This window comes from Triturus cristatus, chromosome 1_1, assembly GCF_964204655.1.
Source record: "Triturus cristatus chromosome 1_1, aTriCri1.1, whole genome shotgun sequence".
Lineage (NCBI taxonomy): Eukaryota > Metazoa > Chordata > Amphibia > Caudata > Salamandridae > Triturus > Triturus cristatus.
Genome location: NC_140579.1, coordinates 111,794,105 through 111,814,942, shown reverse-complemented (window position 1 = coordinate 111,814,942; position 20,838 = coordinate 111,794,105). Strand labels below are relative to the sequence as shown.

Here is a 20,838-nt window from a genome sequence, read left to right as displayed (position 1 = left end):
TAAGGCGTGCCAAAGGACGACACAGAAGACGGACTACAAAGACGAGGGACGCCCTTGAAATTAGCAGGCGTCACAGCCATGTTGGAACGGGACATAGCCGCTTGAACGCGTTGTAAGACCGCCAGTTTTGGTCAGGATGTAGCCCAGCAGGGCAGAGCCGAGGACGTTTTCCAGTCACTGGAAGGGAGTGACTGGGGTGAGAGAGAATCACTGCAGCCAAAAGAGTCTAGTGGTCGTCCTGGAATGCTGTGTTATAGTACTGTGAGGCTTCTTCCCAATCAATCAATCATAACATTTGTATAGCGCACTACTCACCCGGAAGGGTCTCAAGGCGCTTGGGGGGAAAGGGTCCGCTACTGCTCGAACAGCCAGGTCTTGAGTTGTTTCCTGAAGTCGAGATGGTCCTGGGTCAGCCGAAGGTGGATGGGGAGGGAGTTCCATGTCTTGGCCGCCAGGTAGGAGAAGGATCTGCCTCCGGCATTGGCTCTTCGGATGCGTGGTACGAGGGCGAGGCTAGTAGACCGTAGGGTGGGCGTGTAGAAGGTCAGGCGGTCGTTGAGGTACTTGGGGCCCAGGTCGTGGAGAGACTTGCGTGCGTGGGTGAGGAGCCGGAACGTGATCCTCTTCTTGACGGGGAGCCAGTGTAGGTCTCTAAGGTGGCCGGAGATGTGGCTGCGTCGGGGGATGTCCAGGATGAGTCGGGCGGAGGCATTCTGGATGCGTTGGAGTCTTTTCTGTAGCTTGGCTGTGGTTCCGGCATAGAGGGTGTTTCCGTAGTCCAGTCGGCTGGTGACGAGTGCCTGGGTGACCGTCTTCCTGGTTTCGGTCGGGATCCATCGGATGATCTTGCGAAGCATGCGTAGGGTGTGAAAGCATGATGAGGAGACGGCGTTGACTTGTCTGGTCATCGAGAGTGAGGAGTCCAGGATGAAGCCCAGGTTGCGTGCGTGGTCTGTCGGCTTGGGAGTGGTGCCCAGGAGTCGTCCCAGGCGGAGGGTGATGGTCCCAGGATGAGGACTTCCGACTTGTCTGAGTTCAGTTTCAGGCGGCTGTTCTTCATCCACTCGGCGACGTCTTTCATCCCTTCGTGTAGGCTGGTTCTGGCGGTGTCGGGGTCTCTGGTGAGGGAGAGTATCAGCTGGGTGTCATCGGCGTAGGAGATGATGTTGAGGTTGTGTTGGCGTGCGATGGCTGCAAGAGGTCTCATGTAGACGTTGAAGAGGGTGGGGCTGAGTGAAGATCCTTGCGGAACGCAGCAGATGACTTCGGTGGCCTCGGATCGAAACGGGGGGAGGCGGACTCTCTGTCATTTAAAGCTGATATATTTCCATTCTGCAGCTTGTATTGAGAGTTACATGGTTTACGCAGCACCTGGTGGGCACTTCATTACAGGCAACTGAGAAATAAACTGATGGCAAAGCTGAGATCTCGAGTATTGCTTCATTATTTGAATCTGCCCAGTCCACAGCAAGCAACACTCCCCAGTCATCACCCAAATAAGCATGCAGGCACTTGTAGCACATGGGTTCTCATTCGTGAGCATGCAGGCACTGGTAGCACATGGGTTCTCATTCGTGAGCATGCAGGCACTTGTAGCACATGGGTTCTCATTCGTGAGCATGCGGGCACTTGTAGAACATGGGTTCTCATTCGTGAGCATGCAGGCAATTGTAGCACATGGGTTCTCATTCGTAAGCAAGCAGGTGATGCAGTTCGGGTTCCTCAATTTCACCTTACTACCACGGACATTGTGATCTCGCAGTCACACACACACATACACATCACACGCTGGTGGGGCCCATAACACCAACATTCATTCTAATCAATCTATCCGTGCCGTTTATTCGGAAGGGGATAAAACATTTGGCTCCAAACTACACTGCTTCCCTTGATGGGAACTCACCAACATCACTAAAGAGAATCCCTCTACTCCTCTTCCCATCAAGGAGAACCAATCTTGGTCAAATGAATCATTTAGTTGGAATTAGCTTAACGACTCTTAATTCTCTGTATCAATCAATTATACATTTTAATGAAAGAACAACGCGACACATGAATTCAATTAATATTTCTTTATCTAAATCAAATGCAGGTTAAACCTAATTAATAAATGTTATCTTTTATCATATTTACCTATTCTGGCTATTTGTTGTTTTCTAAGTCAGAATCTGGTCCTCAGTCAAATCGTCAAAGTTCTGTTCTATCATGCAGAGTCACCGTCCTCTCCGTCAGCATAACATCAGGATACTGGAAATGATGAAGTGCGTTCAGAACGACCCTCTCTAGTCTACTATTATTTATACTAAAAATTACATTCAAAATGTTACAATCGTCATTTTCAGAGCTTCTTATTGGACAATCAAAGTACATCCTAATTCATCAGGAAACATTCGATGTTGTTCCCACATATTAAAAGTTCCGAAACGAATGTATGGGAACGTTGACAATCCATAGATTAGGTTGCAACAATTTCTGTTGAAGGGTTGGCCTTTCGCCCGGGCAACCTTGATGGGCACAGCGATGACAGTTCACCGGCAGGTCGCAGCTGCTGAGATTTGCGCAGGCGCGTTTCTCCTTTCCCTTCATTGATTTACTTCGTAAAGGTCTGATTCAGTCGGTGGCCATTTTATAGCAGGCCCAAATGGTCAACTTAAGCAAAGAAACACAAAAACGTCATTAATACATTGAAATGATTAAACAGTGTTGTTTTCCTTGCTAATACCCATATGTGTGTGCATTTATCTAGCCATATGCCACATTAAAAGCCATTAGTACTCATTTATTGAAGCATAATTCACGGTAACATCACATAAGCAACATTTATCTATTAATATGCATACAAACTTAGTTTACATGTAATTTTAGCCATGCAAAGCAATCCCACGTGTATTCTTTTGATTAATAAGATTGATTAGTTATCCATCCAACACTCTGTTAATTATTATAATTAATTATTAGTTATTTTAATACAAACATATATAAATGGATTGGGTATATAAAAAGAAAACATTTTACCTTCTCCGTCAATCCCCCCTTTGGTGATTTTATCACCATAAAACAAAACCCACAAAAATCAATTTATTTTTCCCCTTTTATGGAAATCTGAAATGTTTTCTTGCTTAATTATAACTCTGTTTCCCCTTCATCTTCTCTCTTGGTCTTGTCATACATACACTCCTTCCATTCTTCCAATTCTATTTCTTCAAAATCTCTTTCTTGTTTCTTTTCCTTCTTTTTGATAATTTCACGTCTAATTTTCTTTTTATTTCGTTTATGTCTACAACACATACATCCTAATCTAAGTATTAATAATATAAAGATTACACACAATAATGGAAATAATATTTTCCCTAATATAGTACTACCTAATTTTCCTAAGAAAGTTTTAATAGCAGCCATCTTATTACTAATTTTAGTCCAGATACTTTCAACCTCCAGTGGTACTATTTCATCATGCAGTTCTGTAATATTTTTGATATAAACTTTTAGATCTTTGCTTTCATCAGGAATGTAAGTACAACAATGTTGAACTTTCAGCATTCCACAGACTCCACCCTCTTTTGCCAATAAAATATCAAGGGCAAGTCGATTTAGCATAATCATAGCACACATAGCAACCATTTCGGTGTTTACCAAAAGAAAACCTCCAGCGGTGCTTGTTGACAAGCGATCCACTATGGTTGACAATTTCCGAATATTATTTGCATTCAAAGATATTCCCACTGCTGGTATCAAGGCTCCAAAAATGTCACCTACAATTTCTAACCAAGTTTCTCTTCTACTACGCATTAATAGGTTATTTTGTCCATTATTTTCTACTCTATCCTTGTGAAAGATCTTTGGAAAGACCAGGCCTACATAACATGTGCCATACCAATGGTCGGGCAACCGGTAATAAGCCTTGTTCCCACAAATGTAGTACAATCCAGGAAAAACTGGATCTTCTCCGCCTCTAAATCCCCATCCGGATGCAATAAAATATGTATCATGACACTCACTTGTCCCTATATAATAAAAATCATATTGGGATCTTTCCCTCATAATACATTATTTGCCTTTCTGTGGTGAATCTATAGCTATTGTTGGTCTAGCTTCACCCTTTGTCTCCCTTTTCCCGTTTATGTCCCAAACATTTTCTCCTACTTCATGTCCTTCTGCCTTTTTATGCATTTTCAATCTCCTTTATTCAACCATGTCTAGAAATGTTTTCTCTTCTGTCTTCAAACTGCACGTTAAATTGTTTCTAAAAATATATTCTAAGGTTAGTTCTTTAGTTTCTATAAAAATCTCACCTAATACATTAGCAGTTTTAGCAGGATTTAATTCATTATTCATAGGCAATTGTCCAAGAATGTTATCTATATTAGACAGATTATATTCTAATTTCCCTACTTGATAAAATATACTTGTTAAAACGCTACATGTTTTACCATAAGTTGCTGGGAGGTGATGATAAGTCACTCCTTCTGAAACAGAGGCAGGCAACTGCATACATACGTAGCAATCCCTTACGTCCATTGTTTTTACATATTCATACAATAATTTTGAAAACACATTGCTAGAAAAATCAGTTATAGACCTATCCTTGTGTATATGTTTACTTGTTTTGAATGGAACTACCTTTTGTGAACTCTTTACTACATTAGTCATATTTTCTGTATGCCCTTCTAGTGTATCTAAGGTTACCTTGAAAGAGATCAATAGAGCGAGTACGCTCCAAAGAAGCATTAATAATCCTGTACAACAACAACACATTTTACACCATCTTCTCATAAAGGTACATCTACTCTTATTATCATCTATGTTAGCCATCTTGTTAATTTGACCGTGTCTTTTGACTTAGCCTCTTCTACTCCACTCCTTGTACTTTCACCTGAAAGAGCTAAGCACTTATCAGGTTATCCCAGTCCTTCAATTTCTTATTCAATCCTTTATATTTTCTACAAGGACCTTCTTGAAATCACTCAGTTTGGCATCTCATCGTTTTTCACTTCCTTCTCATCATCCACATACAGAATTTCCTGATCTTCCGCTTCTTCTCCAATATCGGATAGGATAACTCTCAGGATTTCCCCTGTTACTTCTTCCTCCACCACTTTCAGTAAAGTCTCCTCTGGATTTCCTTGACTATCTACCTCTTCTCCTTGTTCAGGCAGTGCCACATACGTCCATTCAGGTGACTTATACTTCTGGTTTGGTTTCCTTGATCGTTTGTTTTCTTCTGACACTTCTGTCTCTCCCTCCTTTTCTTTGTGCTGACTTGTCAGTTCGTTCACTTGTTCAGCTTTTGAGGGTTTAACTCGTGTCAATCGATATCTCAGTTTCTTTATCTTGTTTGGCCAAAGATCTCCTTTAGCATTTCTTCTTGGTTTGCCTTCTTTACTGTCTTTACTATTTCTTTCCTATATCCAAGTTCTCTTTCTCAGAATTCGACCCTCTGGTTCACTGTCTTCAGATTCTGTCTCGTTTGACTTTTCTTTTTCACCAGTTTCTTTTTCCACCTCTTGTGTTTGTCCTACTTCTGTCCCTCCTCGGGTCTCCGACACGCAATCTTTCTGCTTGCTGCTTGTCCCTTCACCTAACTCAGTGTTGGATGTCCCTACACCTCCTCGGGGGTCTTCCACAGAAATCTGTCCCTCTCTCTCTATTTCTGTCCCTTCTTCTTCTTCTGCAAGAATTTTCTCAGGTGGAACTTCTCCTACTCTTTCATCTGGTGTGAATGTTACTTCTGTCGAGACATTCTTTTCTTTTCTCTTCTTCTTTTTGTGCTCGCCACTGGCGTTTTGCTCGTCTCCAGAATCTGAACTATCTGAAATCTGCAATCTCTTCCTCAGGATTTCTTCTCTTGGAGTTGGAACTAGTCTCGGCTCCTTCTCCCCCCTTTCGGGATTTTCTTTTGTCTTTGAATTCTCATTGTCTGAATCAGCACTTCATTCTGAATCATCAAAATATTCTTTTCCAATGCTGTCTGCTGCATTTGGAACTCTCAAAGTGTGACTTGCATGTATCCAATTTTTCAGTCCAGCACACTTCACAGCAGTTGTTGTGGTCAGAATAACTTGCCTTGGTCTTCCCCACCTTGGAACCAAGCAATTCATTCTTCTGTGGACTTTTATTCTCACCCAGTCACCTGGGCTCAGGTCATGGGCTGGTTTTCTTTCAAGGGTGGTGGCATCCGCTCCAACCTGGTGAAACACAGAATGGACTGCGTCAGCCAGGCCTTTACAGTAATCCAAAATCATGTCATCAGTTATTGTCATCAATTTGTTGACTGGAACAAATACGTGCCTCATGTCCCGTCCCATGATAATTTCGTGGGGACTCAAACCTGTAGTTCTGTCTGGAGTAGATCTGATTGTCATCAAGACTAGAGGCAAGACATCAGGCCATTTCATTCCTGTGGCTAAACACATTTTCCCTATTCTGTTTTTGATCGTACCATTTATTTGTTCAACCACACCAGAAGCCTCTGGTCGATAGGCACAATGTAGTTTTTGTTGTACACCCAATGCTTCACAAATCAATCCAATGATCTCATTGTAAAAGTGTCCTCCTCTGTCTGATTCAATGGTCACTGGGAACCCGAATCTTGGGATGAATTCCCTTAACAATAGCTTGGCCACTGTGATTCCATCATTTCTTCTTGTTGGGTATGCCTCCACCCACCTAGAGAACAGACAAACTACCACCAGAACATACCTTAACCTGTTATAAGGGGGCATTTCAATGAAATCTATTTGCATTCTGGTGAAAGGTCCTCCCTCTCGGCCTATTGTGCCAAGACTCACTACGGTTTTCCTTACGGGATTGTACTGCTGACATATCAGGCATCTTTGACAGAGACTCTGCTATCAACCTGAATTTTGCATTGTACCAGGTCTGCTTAAAGGCCCTTATCATGGCATCTCTCCCTAGATGTCCTTGGCCATGATACATCCGTGCCATGGTTGACATCATGCTATCAGGCATTACTGGTCTTCCATCCCGATAGACCCACACATGATCTTTCTCCCTTGGTGCACAACCTGCTTTTACCCACTGTTTCATTTCTTCATCTCCTGCTTCATCCTGCAACTGCCTCACTTCTTCCCATGTTCCCACAACATTAGTAAACATTATGGAGCAAGAAAACATTTCCTTTTCCTTTGCCCTATTGATTGAATACTGGTTTCGGGCACAGTACTGAGCCATGTCATATGCATATCGGTTCCCGGTAGTAATGTAATCACTACCTTGACTATGAGCAGCACATTTTACAACTGACAGTTCTTTGGGCAACTGTATTGCTTCAAGCAATTTCCCAGCCACTTCTGCATTCTTTATAGGAACTCCACTTGAGGTCAGGAAACCTCTCTGCAGCCAAAGTTGGCCAAAATCGTGGACAACTCCAAAGCCATACTGGCTGTCAGTTATCACAGTCACTCTCACATTCTTCCCAATTTTGCATGCCCTTGTCAATGCCACTAGTTCTGCTACTTGAGCGGATTTAACTCCTTTCAAGTGTGATGCTTCTATGACTGCTGCAACTGTGCATACAGAATAGGCTGCACTCAACAATCCTTCATCTATTCTCAAACAAGATCCATCCACAAACAACACATAATCACTTTCTGGCAATGGTAAATCTTTTATGTCTGGTCTGGGTTTCGTGCAAAAATCAAGCACATCCAAGCAATCATGATCAACATCATCTCTTACCTCCACTCTCTTTGCATCTGGCAATAGCGTAGCTGGATTCACATTCACACATCTTTCCAGACTCACATTGGTTGCACCTAGAAAGACCTTCTCATACTTAGTCAGCCAACTATGTGACATGAACTGTGTTCGGCTCCTTGTTAAAAGGATCACCACATTATGAGGTACATACACTCTTAATGGATATCCCATCACAATTCCCTCACTCTGCTCTAGGCTTCGGCTGGTAGCAGCTACTGCTTTCAGACATCCTGGCAAACCTACCGCCACTGGATCTAACATTGACGAGAAATATGCAACTGGTCTTCTCAATCTTCCATGTTTCTGTATTAACACGGAGAGTGCACATCCGTTTCTCTCACTGCAGTACAATTCAAATTCCTTCTCATAGTCTGGTATCCCCAGAGCTGGGGCTTCACAAAGGCGGTCTTTTAATTGTCTGAATGCTGCCAATTCTTCTTTGTTCAACTCAAGGGGGTCTTTAACCTCACTTTTTGTCAATTTTACCAATGGTTTGGCAATCAGGAAAAAGTTACTTATCCACTGACGACAGTAGCCAACCATACCTAAGAACATTCTCACTTCTCTTTGAGTCATTGGGGCTCTCATTCCTCTGATAATTCTGATTCTGTCTATTGTTACTTTTCTCAGCCCTTTTTCAATGTTATGTCCTAGGTATTGTACTTCTTTTTTGCAAAATTGCAATTTTGTCGGAGATACTTTTAGTCCTCCGTCTGCCAAATGATTCAGCAAAGCTATCGTGTCCGTTTCACAAGCTTCGCATGTTTTCAACGCCACCAATAGGTCATCGATATACTGGACCAGAACTGAATTCTCAGGCATTGTTAGATTTTCCAGAGATTTCTTCAGCAACTGATTGAAAATTGAGGGGCTCTCTGTGTACCCCTGTGGGATTCGGCACCATGCCAGAATACGCTCTCCAAACCGAAATGCAAATATCGGTGGCTATTATGATGCAACGGAATGGAAAAGAAAGCATGGCACAAATCAATTACTGTGTACTATTCTGCATCATGGGGAATCTGATACAAAATCACTGATGGATTTGGAACAATGGGACAACATGACACAACAATTTTGTTGATCTTTCTCAAATGTTGCACAATTCTGAACTTCCCATTGGGCTTCTTCAGTCCCATTATAGGTGAGTTACATGGACTGCTCATTATTTCCCTCAACACTCCTTGTTGAATCATTTTCCCAATTAAAGGTGTCACTCCTTCAATTATTTCAGGTGTCAGTCTATATTGTGGAATGTTTGGATACATTACTCCTTCTTTTAGTGTAATTTTTACTGGATCTACATTTCTCATAAGGCCTACACCTTCTCCAGTAAAATCCCAGACTCCTGCTTTCCCTGACTGCTTCAATTCTTTGGGTAATACATCAGGGTTGAATACTGCATAAGTTCCTGTGATTCCGTTCTCTTTATTGGCTATGGTAATTTTATACAATACATCCTCATCTGGTGTCTCAAATGCTATTCCATCTGGGGTACAGAATATAGTGCAATTCATCTTGCACAGAAGATCTCTACCTAACAAATTCACAGGACTGGTGTCACACACCACGAATCGATGCATGTCGGTGAATTTCCTTATGTTAACCTTTACCGGTTCAGTAATCCAACTACTTGGATTGTTTCACCCGAGAGAGGAAGATTCTTCACATCTGCTGACCTGACAGTAGATCGCGTAGCTCCAGTGTCTACTAGAAAAGTAATGTTTTCATCATTAACTTTCCCATCTACAAATGGTCCTGTCTGATCTATCTCTAAAGTTGCGCCAAGCACACACTCTTCTTCCTCCCTTCGGCACCGTCAATAATTCTCCTCTGAATCACTCTCGTTATTTCGCAGTCAATATTGTGAAACAGCGCTCGCGCGTTGCGGTTTGTTTACCTGTTCTTCATTGTAGAATCCCACTTCTTTGCTATATTTCTGGGCATTTCTGCTTTGCGGTAATGGCGGTTTTGGCACCTGATTCTGTGGATTAACAGCCTTCTGCTGTTGCTGCGGTGGGCCACTCACCTCACACTGCACCTGTGGATTCAATGATGGATTTTCATTATTAGTACTTGGTGGATATTTACACTCGGATTTCCAATGCCCTAACCTTCCGCAATTGTGGCATGGAAACTTCTTTTTAGCTTCTTCTATATTACCTTTCCCCTTTCCTGGACCAAATCTTGGTTTGATTCCTGGGTTATTGGCTTGTTCGACTAACTGAGCTTCCTGTCTTTCCGTGCCTTTTCTTTTAGTCTTCGCTGCTTTGCCTCAATCTCATCACTAAAGTATTTGGCATGTCTCAGGATTTCATCAATTTTCTTGCTTTGCCAATCAACAGTGTGCTGCTTAATCATTTCACCAATTTCAGGACGTAAACCATACACAAATCTGTACACAAAATGACTCCGATCCTTTTCTCCAAGATTTTCATCTCCACTAAACTGCTTGAAAGCTAATATTAGTCTTTCATAGTAAGCATAAACTGATTCTTTCACTTCCTGATACGTTCGATCTATTTTAACCCAATCTGTTTCTTTGGGAGGCACTTTGTTTTTCAAAAATACCATAACTTGTTCGTATTTCTTCATTACCTCGGGGTCTGGTGCTCCTGTTTTGGGATCTCTCGGGTATTCTTTAGCTGGCCAATCTATGACTATTTTGCATTCTGCCCATAAATCTGCTGGCACTATTATATCAAATAGGCTATTTAGATCAATCCACAGTACCTTTGACAACTTAACAAATCTGTCTACTTGTCTGTACCACTCGACGGGCTTTTCTCGCAATCGAGGGAAGACATTAGTAAATGACAAAATATCCTGTCTTGTCCATGGGACATGCACATATCCCCCTCCTGGAATCTCTCTCATGGGAAACTCTGTCACTACCTTCTCTTTTTCTCTCACAGGAAATGCTGGGAAGGTTCTGTCTGAGGTATCATCTCGCTTTCTATACCACCTACTTTTCCATTTGTCCACATCTCCCCATTTCCTTAACAATGCGATTATGTCCTTAATCTGCCCTATTCGTCCTGCAGTGTTCAGATTTTCAATATCTTTTTCCGTGAAATCCACCCGGTAAGGCTTCGGTAAAGCTTTCACCTTGTCCATGTCAATTCCCATTTCACTTGCTATCTCTTCCAATCTGTCATGTAAATTCTTTGCTCTCCAAGTGACACTCTTGCACAAGAACAACAGTTCCTCATCCTGATAATATTTCAGCTTTTCTGTGGGGATTGTCCCTACTATTAATTCTTCTAACACCATGCGTAATTTTGCCACATCAATGGTTTGGGATTCTTTCTCTTTCCCTTGCAAGCCCTTCAGCCATTCACTCAATTAATCTGTAGTTATACCCACTGATTTCTCTACATTCCCTGGTTCTGTCATCCTCTGTGGTTCTAATATCGGTCCTCCTACTGTTCTGTTTCTCTCTACAAAATCAGGACTATAAAACGGGTTATTTGACACGTTTAGTTCTCCTTCACTCATTGTGTGTCTCCATGGATTCTCCCTTGCTTTCATTAGGGGTTGTTCCACTTGTCTATTGCTTACATACGGAACTGTAAGACCATGCTCGCTTTCCTTCTGCTTTTCAAAAATGGGCATAACCGGACCTATGGTTACAGGGACTGTAACTGCTTCTAGATTTTTGGTCAATTCTCTTATTTTCTCTGTTAGTTCTAACATGGTTTTCACCAAGTCCCTGGAATTTTCACTCTCAGCCTTATTTTCCGTCTCTCTTTCCCTAAGAGAATTCCTTCTCTTTACCTCTGGAGTCGTAATTTCTGTTTTGATGATTCGCAGGGTTTCCCTTACTGGAGTACCTGAGGTCAGTGTCTCTGATTCCTGTCTGTACGGAGGTGGGCTTTTGTAAAACATATCATCTAAGACATCATCCTCTATTTCATTTGCTCCACACCTTCTAGGTTCTACATTATGCCTTTTCTCTATACATTTCCTTCCTTCATTTTCCCCTGCAGTTCTTACGGGAAACAGTCCTTCAGTCATACTTGCGTCTCGCCACCTTCTCATTCGATCACAATGAGTTTCACTATCATTTGGCCGTCCGAACATATATCTATATCTACTGCCATTTCTCTGTTTTTCTCGCTCATGCATCTCATCTTCCCACTCAGTCAAAGCCTCAAACTGTGTTGGCCTAGGCCGTGGATCTAAGCTCATCATTCTCTCCCGCAAATTCCTTAAAATCGCCAAATTAAATGAACCAATTTCTGGGAACGCTAAAACTCCGTCTTCCTTTGTGTACTTTGCCCAATTATCTAACCAAATGCAAGTATGGTATCCATATTTCGCAACCATGAAGGATGCGGGTGTTTTTGTCGGAGGAAGTAACTGTCCTTCCCTAGTCACAATCTCTTTGTCTTTCACAAACCATCCTTTTATTTTACTAAGCGAGGATTTTTTCTTCTTTTCGGCTGAATGATAATACATTTTCTTTTCTTCCGTGAACCCTTAGTCTTTTCTTCAACTGTACGATCTTTAGTCCAATAGCAACACGACTCTCACTAACGCGCCAATCCTGGCACGTCTACGTCACTGTCACAATCCTCAAATCCCAGCGCGACTCACACTAACGCACCAATCCTGGAGCGTCTACGTCACCCTGTACTTCTCCAATCCTAGCGCGGCTTTACACTAACATACCAATCAGAACGTTTCACACTTCTGACTAGCTGTCCAATCCCAGCGCGGTCTTTCTGACGTCAGCAGTCGCTGCGGCAGCTCCTGCTCCTGACTCCTGTCTCCAGTCTACCCCTCCTTTACAAGACTATTCAGGAGACTTTGTTTCAATTTTTACAACAACGATTAGTTACAACATATAAACATCTCCATTGTCTGCTTCGCTAACCACAGAATAGCAATAGACCTTTCTCACGAGAATTCTGTTTTTCCCGAGAGAAGCGCTTACCTCTTCCCTACTACAGAATCGTTACTTCCATTGATAAAGTAGCACATCCCTCTACTTCACCCTTCTATCAAGCATCAATTAACTGTTTCTCCAGAATTAAGACACATAGTTGGAAACGCAATGCTCCTGAGAAATAAAACCAGAGTTTCACAAATTACCCGAATGCTATTTCATTCACGCACTTTTACACAAGAAAATGTAGTACATTCACACAGAATTCTGTCTTTCCCGAGAACAGCGAACAGTCTGTCCTACTACAGAATTACGACATACGTTAACAAAGCAGCGCTTACCTCTACTTTGTCCTTCTAACAAGCTCAGATAAAAACCTGCTACCTTCTCAGTGATAAGCGTTATCGGTATGCCAAATGGTTTCCTGGTACTTAAAGACCAAAATTTCACAGGTACCCTTCCCTATCATTCACACTCCTCTTACACAGAGAATATCACTAATGGTAACACACGGTGATGTCACCGAATCGAACCCAGACAATGCGTCGTGCAACTTCAGTTGTCACACGTTTCTCCCGTGTACCTACGGGCAACCACAATCCCGTCTTTCCCGAGAGCAGCACTTACCTCTGCTCTGCTACGGAACTGTTACCAATTCCCGACTTCCTACATCCCAGAAGTCGTGCAGACAACATAAAACTCAATACGACTTCAACATATAGTGTTAGTACATATATCAATACCAATCAATAATCAATAAGCTATATACATGCAAAAATCATTAAACCAAACCAATAAAAACCATCTCTAGCTACCAGAAAAACTGATGCAATTCGGGTTCCTCAATTTCCCCTTACTACCACGGACAGAGTGATCTCGCAGTCACACACACACATACACATCACACGCTGGTGGGGCCCATAACACCAACATTCATTCTAATCAATCTATCCGTGCCGTTTATTCGGAAGGGGATAAAACATTTGGCTCCGAACTACACTGCTTTCCTTGATGGGAACTCACCAACATCACTAAAGAGAATCCCTCTACTCCTCTTCCCATCAAGGAGAACCAATCTTGGTCAAATGAATCATTTAGTTGGAATTAGCTTAATGACTCCTTAATTCTCTGTATCAATCAATTATACATTTTAATGAAAGAACAACGCGACACATGAATTCAATTAATATTTCTTTATCTAAATCAAATGCAGGTTAAACCTAATTAATACATTTTATCTTTTATCATATTTACCTATTCTGGCTATTTGTTGTTTTTCTAAGTTAGAATCTGGTCCTCAGTCAAATCGTCAAAGTTCTGTTCTATCATGCAGAGTCACCGTCCTCTCCTTCAGCATAACATCAGGATACTGGAAATGATGAAGTGCGTTCAGAACGACCCTCTCTAGTCTAGTGTTACAATCGTCATTTTCAGAGCTTCTTATTGTACAATCAAAGTACATCCTAATTCATCAGGAAACATTCGATGTTGTTCCCACATATTAAAAGTTCCAAAACGAATTTATGGGAACGTTGACAATCCATAGTTTAGGTTGCAACAATTTCTGTTGAAGGGTTGGCCTTTCGCCCGGGCAACCTTGATGGGCACAGCGATGACAGTTCACTGGCAGGTCGCAGCTGCTGAGATTTACGCAGGCACGTTTCTCCTTTCCCTTCATTGATTTACTTCGTAAAGGTCTGATTCAGTCGGTGGCCATTTCATAGCAGGCCCAAATGGTCAACTTAAGCAAAGAAACACAAAAACGTCATTAATACATTGAAATGATTAAACAGTGTTATTTCCCTTGCTAATATCCATATGTGTGTGCATTTATCTAGCCATATGCCACATTAAAAGCCATTAGTACTCGTTTATTTAAGCATAATTCACGGTAACATCACATAAGAAACATTTATCCTATTAATATGCATACAAACTTAGTTTACATGTAATTTTAGCCATGCAAAGCAATCCCACGTGTATTCTTTCGATTAATAAGGTTGATTAGTTATCCATCCAACACTCTGTTAATTATTATAATTAATTATTAGTTATTTTAATACAAACATATATAAATGGATTGGGTATATAAAAAGAAATCATTTTACCCGCTCCATCACAGGCACTTGTAGCACATGGGTTCTCATTCGTGGGCATGCAGGCACTGGTAGCACATGGGTTCTCATTTGTGAGCATGCAGGCACTGGTAGCACATGGGTTCTCATTTGTGAGCATGCAGGCACTGTAGCACATGGATTCTCATTCGTGAGCATGCAGGCACTTGTAGCACATGGGTTCTGTAACGCCCTGAACGTCTCAGGATCGTTTAACAGACACGACAATGAGGACGCAACCACTTGTGAAGGGTTAGTTCTTTTAATGAAGGCAAATAAAATACAAAGAACAAACAAAAGTTATAGTCACTGGAATCCTCCAGGCTAAGTACGTTACCAGCCCACAGCACGGATGGTCCTAACCGTCCTCTGCATATACGCCGATCCCGGCGTATGCCAACAGAGGGCAGAAATGAAATGGCCGACAATGCCAATCGGTAGGCTGTGAGGGGCACGAAGAGTGTTGGGGAGAATCGAGGAGTCAGGGAAACACCCAGCCGGGGTCTCTACCTGAAGGGAGCAGCCGCTCAACCTCTTCCTCAGGCTGCACCGGGACGCGGAGTCACCTCCTGGTGATGCGTCACCGATACCCCAATCACAAGCAAGAAGACTGAAACGAGAGCAGCCGCTCGATCGATCCTGTGGACTTCCGAGTCTGTAACGCGGCAAACACCTCCTGGTGTGCGTTACAGCTGGCAGTCCCTGTGTCTCTGGTCGGGCTGGGAGTTACGACTCCAACCAGCAAAAGCGCCACTGCGCTTGGACTCAGCCGAGTCAAAAAGCGAAGCTCAATGGTTGACCGGTAGAGCTCCCGGGTCCTTCACAGGTGACGATGGGGCAAGACACGGCCCAGGGAGTAACGACTCGACCTACCTCCGTTCTTGCCTTACTGGAGCACCACTCCGGAACACTGCTCTTCACGAAGCAGGTACGTCGGTGTAAACACAATATCCGACAGCCTTGTACCTCCCGGTTCCTCCCTTTATAGGGCGTGTTTTCCTTGAGTTATGTAACAGCTCTCCTGTTTACATAAGGGCGTGTTTCCCTTGAGTTATGTAACAGCTCTCCTGTTTACATAAGGGCGTGTTTCCCTTGAGTTATGTAACAGCTCTCCTGTTTACATAAGGGCGTGTTTCCCTTGAGTTATGTAACAGCTCTCCTGTTTACATAAGGGCGTGTTTCCCTTGAGTTATGTAACAGCTCTCCTGTTTACATAAGGGCGTGTTTCCCTTGTATGACAGGAATTCTTGACAGGTTCTCATTCCGAGCATGCAGGCACTGGTAGCACATGGGTTCTCATTTGTGAGCATGCAGGCACTGGTAGCACATGGGTTCTCATTTGTGAGCATGCAGGCACTGATAGCACATGGATTCTCATTCGTGAGCATGTAGGCACTTGTAGCACATGGGTTCTCATTCGTGGGCTTACAGGCACTGGTAGCACATGGGCTCTCATTTGTGAGCATGCAGGCGCTGGTAGCACATGGGTTCTCATTCTGAGCATGCAGGCACTGGTAGCACATGGGTTCTCATTCTGAGCATGCAGGCACTGGTAGCACATGGATTCTCATTCGTGAGCATGCAGGCACTTGTAGCACATGGGTTCTCATTCGTGAGCATGCAGGCACTTGTAGCACATGGGTTCTCATTTTTGAGCACGCAGGCGCTTCCATGCACATGGGTTCTCATTCTGAGCATGCAGGCACTAGTAGCACATGGATTCTCATTCGTGAGCATGCAGGCACTTGTAGCACATGGGTTCTCATTCATGAGCATGCAGGCACTGGTAGCACATGGGTTCTCATTTTTGAGCACGCAGGCGCTTCCATGCACATGCACTGCCAGCATACTGATACATTTACACACCTGATTTCTTCCAGTATCAAGGCCCTTGACTTGTTCGCTTGGTGTAGTTTTGTTGTTGTTAGTTTACTCATTCATTCTTGTAGTAGTTTGATAATCATTCTGGATCCAGGGGTAGGCTACCCTAGTGCATGGTAACCAATAAACCATATGTTACCATGTATTTGAATACAGTGAAACCTGTTGCATTCACAATGCAGCCTAGCACAATAAAGCTCAGTTTCTTCTACTCTCAGTTTAGGAATTCACTTGTCCTGCTTGAATGATATTTTGTATCAGTCCAATTTTATCAGAAATTATAATTTTTGTAAACCTTTGTCTTGTTTCACATTTAAACAGTGTTTCGTCTATGTACATATTAAAAACGACAGCCTCTTATAACCGTGTGGGCAATCAATAATGAACATATAGTTTAATAATATGGTGTCCATTATATTGTGTCTTGTGTAGCCTGGAATTCTGCCTATTGGCATGCTAGATGTTACCCAGAAACGTATTTCTAACTTTTGACACGATTAGACTGTTTAGATACCACTTCAAAGCTATATAGAGTAGGGATCTAAATATCCCCCAAAAAAATTCGCCTCTGTAAAAAAAAGAACTACATTGAGACTGACTTCATTAATGCTTTCTCTATTGTTTCATTGATATGGTTTACTTTACCAGTCCAAAGCTGCCAGCTTGATGTGGCCACACTTACGTGTGCAAACACCAGATGGCCAAGCTCTTGCTTGTGTTTATGGTTAACATAGCAAGCATGCATATGTTTTCCTATGTTGCTTATGTTATACTTTCGCTAGGAGGTAATCATTACCAGTAAACAAACAGTATGCATTCCAGTTCACCCACATGTACACCAGCAAAAACTACAATTTTAAAGATGTGATCTACTCTACGTCGAGATATGTGTCGTAGATCACACTTCTAACTTTGTTTAGACTCCTATCTGGATCAGCACCAGCGCTAATTAGGGTTGTGACACTTGCGTTCAGAAGAGGTTTGGTGTATGACCTTTCAATCAATTAATAGATTACATTCTGAATCGTTTTCTTCTTCCGGAGCAGTGTGCTACTCACCAAAAAGTGCTTTGACGCCTCTTCATGGATCTTACTACTATGATCTCCCAAATAACACCTTCTATCTAGACTCTTCCCTCTTCTATCGCTCCATTATACTACTCAATGCAACTAACTGACTCACAGGTCCACCGCTCAAATTAACACATATTTCCCTGTACTAATTCACCACTAGTGCATTTTGTTTCGAAAGTAGAGTGCTACTCGCCCAGAAGCACTTTGACGCCTCTTCAGGGGTACTAACTGCTATATAAATATAATTGCAATATCAATAAGATGTTACAAATAAAATGTGCTAAATTAATAAGAAAAACATGAAAACACAAGAGACAGTAATTGTGGGGATAAGGATCTTTTGCTCAAAGTCTGGCTTTCCTTTCTTTTCACTTTTTGAAACTGTACACGGGCAGAAGCGTTTTGAGCGGTGGCGGCTCCTCCACTAAGGTGGAGGACCATCGCCCCACAAAAAAATAAAATGATAATAACAATGTTATTATCGTTTTATTTTTCACTATTGTCTGGTGCTGTAAAGGTGCGGGCGGGGTTGTGCCGGCCTCATAGCAGGGGGAGGAGTGGAAAGCACACTCTAAAGTGTGCATGACGGTTTGGCCGGCCGTCTTGGGCCAGCCTAACTGTCATGCACACTTTGCACGTTCCCCACCAGGCGGAATTACACAGCCTGGCGGGGAACACGACCAGTCTCCCAGTCCCCACCCGAGCGCCAAACCCTGGCACTCAGACCAATCACAATGCTGCTGTAAGGCAGCGTTGTGATTGGCTAGGGGAGCCTGGGTGCTTCCTGTTCCTGCGCAACTCGTGGATGAAGAGGATGGAAGAGAGCCTGTCGCTGGGAAGATAAGTGCGTTTTTCTTTTTCTTTATTCCCCCTCCACTTTTCTTTTCTTTTACCCCCTCCCTCCTGTCCGCTCACCACTACTCCCCGGTAGCAGCAGCTACTGGTCTTGAGCCCGTTTTCCCTAAAGTTCTTTTATTTTCGTTAATGCACATTATAGTTCTATTGTTAAACTTATACAGAATGCCGCTTACTAGCACAAGTGTCAGACCCCATTAGGGGAGCTATTGGGAAAAAACGGGCTACTGGGCCTGAGCAGTGGGGGCTGTGGTCATTACCCTTTGATCACACTTTGTCCCTGCCAACTGGCCAAATACAACCCTTTCAGCCCTTGACTCTCATGGCAAGTCGTCACCGGCTCCACAGAGAGATCAGTGAAGGTGTATGACAAGATCAGCGCTTAAAAAACACCCAACAGTGTCAATACTTTATTATTGAGCTCAGTGCTTATATTTATAAAAGAGAGTGCTTTAAAACAGAAAACTACAAAACTCAGGTGCTCAGGGTCTCTAACGCAGGGCCGCTGTCTTACAGGAGAGTCCCCTGTTCGACTCCCTCTCACTCTTTTCTAGTGTCAGGGTAATGCTGCCTTGCCGCCTCAGGGGCCGGACTCAATTTCTCAGTCTTATATATCTCACCTATGCAGTTTTTCTGGTAGGCCTAACTATACTTCTGCATACCATAGTCCATGTCCTCCACTTGGGGCAGTAAGACACACTGTTAGACCCGGCATCCTTGGCGTGGTTTTCCCTAACTTTTTGCCTTGAGACTTCCTGTTTTTGCTGGTTTTAGGACAATGCACACTGTACCTCTGCTAACCAGTGCGTGTGCTCTTTCACTAAAACATGGTAACACTGGCTTATACCCAATTGGCATTTTAATATACTTGTCAGTCCCTAATAAAGTGGCACTATATGAGCCCAAGGCCTGTAAATTAAATGCTACTATTGGGCCTGCAGCACTGGTTGTGCCACCCACGTAAGTAGCACTTTAAACAGTGGGGAGAGGAGTTGGCCTAACGGCTAGGGCGCTCGACCTCGGACCTGGGGAACTGGGTTCGAGTCTCGGTAATGACGCTGAACTTCCTGTGATTCTGGGCAAATCACTTAATCTCCCCGTGCCTAAAACAAACAAGCATTTACAATGCAATGGTCTCGGCATTGGTAAAGTTAGAGCTATTGGCATTGCTCATGACATTTTTTTTGTTTTTTTTGTTTTTAAAACATTTAAAGAAACGGCATTGTCATGAGCAATGCCAATAGCTCTAACTTTAACAATGCCGAGACCGTTGCATTGTAAATGCTTGTTTGTTTAGCAAGAAATAACTCGTGTAACAACTTCTCTTGGACACGGCGTTCATATACCAAAAGGTGACCCATCGGTGTTCACGAGAGGTAGACAGCAGCTCCTGAGGGGTTTCTTGAGCCCCCGCGCCCTTGCCACAATACGCTCTTCCTATTCCGCAGGGGCTATTGGAGAAAAGGCCTCTTTACCGGCAGGTTAGACAGCGGCGATTCTCATTTCAGGCACAGGCGTTTCGTGTAAGCACTCACAGCAGCAGTATATCCTTGAAATCAGGTGATTTTAGATACGTGACTCGAAGACAGCTTCAATCCAGAAACACGCAAAATTGTCCAATTTGTATAGAGCCTCGCATGAATTTCAGTGTAATGCAACTAGTACCAGACAACACGTTTGTTCTAGGATATCAGAAATCTCGGTGAAAGCTCCTCTTTAGAACTGCTTTCCTTACAATAGGCCAGTCGGTTCATCTTGGCCGAGATCTGACAAACAAGTTGCATTTTTTTGACGCAGAGTATCACTTAACTCGGCGTTCCATAAAATACAGTCACCCCGATTTCAGTTATGCCATTACAAATATACATCACTTACTTACAAAATAAACCTCACAGAACGTGAGCGACTTGTAATAGGCGGCACTGCAGGGGCACGTTTCTTCCTTGCATTGTTGTGAAGTACATGCCTCAATATAAACCACCTTTCCACGTACAAAGTGCAATCGCTTGAACTAGCCAGCATGAACTAGCCAGTTGCTCGCCACAATAGCAGCGGAGAACAAGGGGCATAACTGATTCGGAATAATATATTTGAACATGCCCAATATAAACAAGGGAAGAGAAGGGAAGAAGGAGAGCCTGCTAAAGAGCGAAAATAGGGGGACAGGCAGAGAGGTACACCAAGCAAGGAATGAGACAGAGGAAACGAGGGCGAGCACGAAGTGCAGAGGAAGGAGGGAGGGAGCAAGCGTAGCTAAGAAAAGGGGGGAGGGAGGGTGGGTGGAATAGCGGAAGGAAGAAATGGG

At 43.1% G+C, this 20,838-nt stretch overlaps 1 protein-coding gene across 2 annotated transcripts in view; it reads left to right on the top strand.

The window, feature by feature from the left end:
* Nucleotides 1–112: 112 nt before the first annotated feature.
* ATAT1 (alpha tubulin acetyltransferase 1) overlaps nt 113–20,838 on the top strand; it is a 235,485-nt gene continuing 214,759 nt past the window's right edge. Inside the window, exon 1 of one of the 2 annotated variants that reach the window (XM_085610964.1) lies at nt 113–196. Coding sequence is in view for 1 of the 2 variants with exons in the window: in XM_085610893.1 (XP_085467019.1) it covers nt 424–455 (32 nt within the window). In the remaining variant the exon portion in view is untranslated. Of the gene's footprint in view, nt 197–360; nt 456–20,838 lie in introns of those variants that run through there. The other variant, XM_085610893.1, reaches the window with a different exon arrangement.